This window comes from Staurois parvus, unplaced genomic scaffold (genome assembly GCF_062004578.1).
Source record: "Staurois parvus isolate SC_StPar_1 unplaced genomic scaffold, SC_StPar_1.0 ptg003015l, whole genome shotgun sequence".
NCBI lineage: Eukaryota > Metazoa > Chordata > Amphibia > Anura > Ranidae > Staurois > Staurois parvus.
The window spans coordinates 57,501-62,536 of NW_028320811.1; the positions used below are offsets into that span (position 1 = coordinate 57,501).

General features: G+C 51.3%; 1 protein-coding gene across 1 annotated transcript in view; it reads left to right on the top strand.

Moving 5' to 3' along the window:
- MIX23 (mitochondrial matrix import factor 23) overlaps positions 1–4,660 on the top strand; it is a 27,116-nt gene extending 22,456 nt beyond the window's left edge. Inside the window, exons 4-5 of the mRNA XM_089667089.1 lie at positions 3,658–3,717; positions 4,404–4,660. Of these exons, the coding sequence (XP_089523215.1) occupies positions 3,658–3,717; positions 4,404–4,454 (111 nt within the window). The 3' untranslated portion in view covers positions 4,455–4,660. The remainder of the gene's footprint in view (positions 1–3,657; positions 3,718–4,403) is intronic.
- Positions 4,661–5,036: the final 376 nt, after the last annotated feature.

Here is a 5,036-nt window from a genome sequence, read left to right on the forward strand (position 1 = left end):
TCTCTCTGGCTGCATTCCTGCAGCCATTGAGAAATACTGTGAGAGCTGTGATTGGTCACAGCTTGTCACATGGTACAAGGCTGTTGTGAATAGCCCTGTACCATGTGATCTCTGTGATCATTCACAGATTTCACACATAGTAAGCAATGATGTCAGAAGTGACATCTTGTTCACTACTACTATTCATGTGATCACTGATTGGCCAATCAGCGATCAGATGATCGGGACCTCACACAGAGGTCCCGTACAGCGATTAGTGTTCCTCCGGACACAGCGGGCACCGATTGTGGTGCCTCACGCTCCCAGGGAGCTGCACAGGCAATGGATGCAGGGGGGACGTTTTAGAAACATTCACCTGCATCGGCAACGCTCCCGTCCAGCTGTTTATCAACAATGGTCCGGACGGGAAGAGGTTAATCTCTGGCATATTTCGGCCCCCGTTTATTTTATCCTTCCACAGGACCTCATATTTCATCCTTGGATTTTATATTTGCTGTATATATCTCATCATTCCATTTAATATCCTAAAATACGCTCGCGGCAAGTAAATTGGAAGCATTTGAAATCTATGCAAGAATCTAGGAAGTATCACCATCTTGACCATATTAGTTCGTCCTATCCAGGAAATTGATCCTTGTTGAAGTTCTCCTCAACGTCTCTTTTATTCTATTCAGTAATGGTTTGTAGTCCGCTCTTCTCCTGCTTCTATTCGTGTCCTTTATTCCTCATTGTCCGGCAGCAGGGGAACCTCTCCCCTCACACACTGTCCTACTGGATCTATTAGTGTCCTGTAATACACATTGCCCTCCAGTAGGGGGACCTCTCCTCACACACTGTCCTACTGGATCTATTGGTGTCCTGTAATACACATTGCCCTCCAGTAGGGGGACCTCCCCTCACACACTGTCCTACTGGATCTATTAGTGTCCTGTAATACACATTGCCCTCCAGTAGGGGGACCCTCTCCCCTCACACACTGTCCTACTGGATCTATTAGTGTCCTGTAATACACATTGCCCTCCAGTAGGGGGACCTCTCCTCACACACTGTCCTACTGGATCTATTAGTGTCCTGTAATACACATTGCCGTCCAATAGGGGGAACCTCTCCCCTCACACACTGTCCTACTGGATCTATTAGTGTCCTGTAATACACATTGCCCTCCAGTAGGGGGACCTCTCCTCACACACTGTCCTACTGGATCTATTAGTGTCCTGTAATACATATTGCCCTCCAGTAGGGGGACCTCTCCTCACACACTGTCCTACTGGATCTATTAGTGTCCTGTAATACACATTGCCGTCCAATAGGGGGAACCTCTCCCCTCACACACTCTCCTACTGGATCTATTAGTGTCCTGTAATACACATTGCCGTCCAATAGGGGGAACCTCTCCCCTCACGCACTGTCCTACTGGATCTATTAGTGTCCTGTAATACACATTGCCCTCCAGTAGGGGGAACCTCTCCCCTCACGCACTGTCCTACGGGATCTATTAGTGTCCTGTAATACACATTTCCCTCCAGTAGGGGGAACCTCTCCCCTCACACTCCTACTGGATCTATTAGTGTCCTGTAATACACATTGCCCTCCAGTAGGGGAACCTCTCCCCTCACACACTCTCCTACTGGATCTATTAGTGTCATGTAATACACATTGCCCTCCAGTAGGGGAACCTCTCCTCACGCACTCTCCTACTGGATCTATTAGTGTCCTGTAATACACATTGCCCTCCAATAGGGGGAACCTCTCCCCTCACGCACTGTCCTACTGGATCTATTAGTGTCCTGTAATACACATTGCCCTCCAGTAGGGGAACCTCTCCTCACGCACACTCCTACTGGATCTATTCGTGTCCTGTAATACACATTGCCCTCCAGTAGGGGGAACCTCTCCCCTCACTCACTCTCTTACTGGATCTATTAGTGTCCTGTAATACACATTGCCCTCCAGTAGGGGAACCTCTCCCCTCACACACTGTCCTACTGGATCTATTAGTGTCCTGTAATACACATTGCCCTCCAGTAGGGGGAACCTCTCCCCTCACACACTGTCCTACTGGATCTATTAGTGTCCTGTAATACACATTGCCCTCCAGTAGGGGAACCTCTCCCCTCACGCACTGTCCTACTGGATCTATTAGTGTCCTGTAATACACATTGCCGTCCAATAGGGGGAACCTCTCCCCTCACACACTGTCCTACTGGATCTATTAGTGTCCTGTAATACACATTGCCCTCCAGTAGGGGGACCTCTCCTCACACACTGTCCTACTGGATCTATTAGTGTCCTGTAATACATATTGCCCTCCAGTAGGGGGACCTCTCCTCACACACTGTCCTACTGGATCTATTAGTGTCCTGTAATACACATTGCCGTCCAATAGGGGGAACCTCTCCCCTCACACACTCTCCTACTGGATCTATTAGTGTCCTGTAATACACATTGCCGTCCAATAGGGGGAACCTCTCCCCTCACGCACTGTCCTACTGGATCTATTAGTGTCCTGTAATACACATTGCCCTCCAGTAGGGGGAACCTCTCCCCTCACGCACTGTCCTACTGGATCTATTAGTGTCCTGTAATACACATTGCCCTCCAGTAGGGGGAACCTCTCCCCTCACGCACTGTCCTACTGGATCTATTAGTGTCCTGTAATACACATTGCCCTCCAGTAGGGGGAACCTCTCCCCTCACGCACTGTCCTACTGGATCTATTAGTGTCCTGTAATACACATTGCCCTCCAGTAGGGGGAACCTCTCCCCTCACGCACTGTCCTACGGGATCTATTAGTGTCCTGTAATACACATTTCCCTCCAGTAGGGGGAACCTCTCCCCTCACACTCCTACTGGATCTATTAGTGTCCTGTAATACACATTGCCCTCCAGTAGGGGGAACCTCTCCCCTCACACACTCTCCTACTGGATCTATTAGTGTCCTGTAATACACATTGCCCTCCAGTAGGGGGAACCTCTCCCCTCTCACACTCTCTTACTAGATCTATTAGTGTCCTGTAATACACATTGCCCTCCAGTAGGGGAACCTCTCCCCTCACGCACTGTCCTACTGGATCTATTAGTGTCCTGTAATACACATTGCCCTCCAGTAGGGGGAACCTCTCCCCTCACGCACTGTCCTACTGGATCTATTCGTGTCCTGTAATACACATTGCCCTCCAGTAGGGGGAACCTCTCCCCTCACGCACTGTCCTACTGGATCTATTAGTGTCCTGTAATACACGTTGCCCTCCAGTAGGGGGAACCTCTCCCCTCACGCACTGTCCTACTGGATCTATTAGTGTCCTGTAATACACATTGCCCTCCAGTAGGGGGAACCTCTCCCCTCACGCACTCTCCTGCTGGATCTATTGGTGTCCTGTAATACACGTTGCCCTCCAGTAGGGGGAACCTCTCCCCTCACGCACTGTCCTACTGGATCTATTAGTGTCCTGTAATACACATTGTCCTTCAGTAGGGGGAACCTCTCCCCTCACACACACTCCTGCTGGATCTATTGGTGTCCTGTAATACACATTGTCCTTCAGTAGGGGAACCTCTCCCCTCACACACTGTCCTACTGGATCTATTAGTGTCCTGTAATACACATTGCCCTCCAGCAGAGGACGCTGTCTCACTCACTCTCCTTTGTTTTCCAGTTGAAGCTGCTGCAGTCTGAGCTGAACGTGGAGGAAGTAGTGAATGATAGAAGCTGGAAGGTAAGGGGACCCGTCCCTGAGAGAAGTGCGCAGGGTGCTGATGTAACCTCTCCCCCTGATTGGCTGCTAGCTGGCTGGTTTTCATGGGGGGGGGGGGGGGAGTTGTAAAACATTGTTTACCTTTTTTTTTGTTTGTTACCATTTGGGATAGAGTAAGGGACCCCTGCTGTGACTCCCTCCCTCACCTTGTGCACCCCCCTCACCTTGCCCTTCTCTCCCTCCCTCACCTTGTGCACCCCCCTCACCTTGCCCTTCTCTCCCTCCCTCACCTTGTGCACCCCCTCACCTTGCCCTTCTCTCCCTCCCTCACCTTGTGCACCCCCCACCTTGCCCTTCTCTCCCTCCCTCACCTTGTGCACCCCCCACCTTGCCCTTCTCTCCCTCCCTCACCTTGTGCAGCTTCCGCCAGACCCTTCACCTTGTGCACCCCCTCACCTTGCCCTTCTCTCCCTCCCTCACCTTGTGCAGCTCCCCCCCCCCCGTCCTGTAGACTCTTCTCCAGGTCGACATTGGAGGGAAGGATGAGGATGACGGTGGTGGAGCCTCGAGCCTGTAGAATAGGTCCAGAATGGCATCCCTGACAGTTTCCCTTTCATACATCTCTCCTTCTGTCTTTAGCACAGCTGCAGTGTATTGCTGGACACTCGGTCTCCGGAGTTGCACTTTAAATGTCTTCCATCTTTCAGATATTCAATGAGCGCTGCCGGCTACACTACAAACCCCCGAAGGACCAGTGACTCCGGGACGTTCCCTTCTCCTGGAAGCTCTGCGCTGTGATTGGACAGTGGAGGATTCTGGCATGAAATCTGTTTACTCCTGTCTGTGATCGGACATAGCTGACAGACCTCACCTCCTAGGACCCTCACCTGGACGGAGACGGGCTGCCATTTTGTATGAAATTCTTTGTGACAATGTTTTATAGCCATTAAATATGATTTTCAGAGGGACGTGTGCCTGTGATTTCCTCCTCCGGACAACCGTGTCATGTGTGTTCAGTTCTCATTCACCAGACGGGATCCAGGATGGACTATCAGCATTTGGTTCCCAGGGTCTGTACGCCTGCTGTGCCCATTATGAGGGGTTCCCACCATCCGTGTGCTCAGTTCCTGGGTTTGTACACCCCCTGTGCCCATTATGAGGGGTTCCTACCATCCCTGTGCTGAGTTCCCAGGTCTGTTCACCCGCTGTGCCCATTATGAGGGGTTCCCACCATCCCTGTGCGGAGCTCCCGGGTCTGTACACCTGCTGTGCCCATTATGAGGGGTTCCCACCATCCCTGGGCTGAGTTCCCGGGTCTGCACACCTGCTGTGCCCATTAT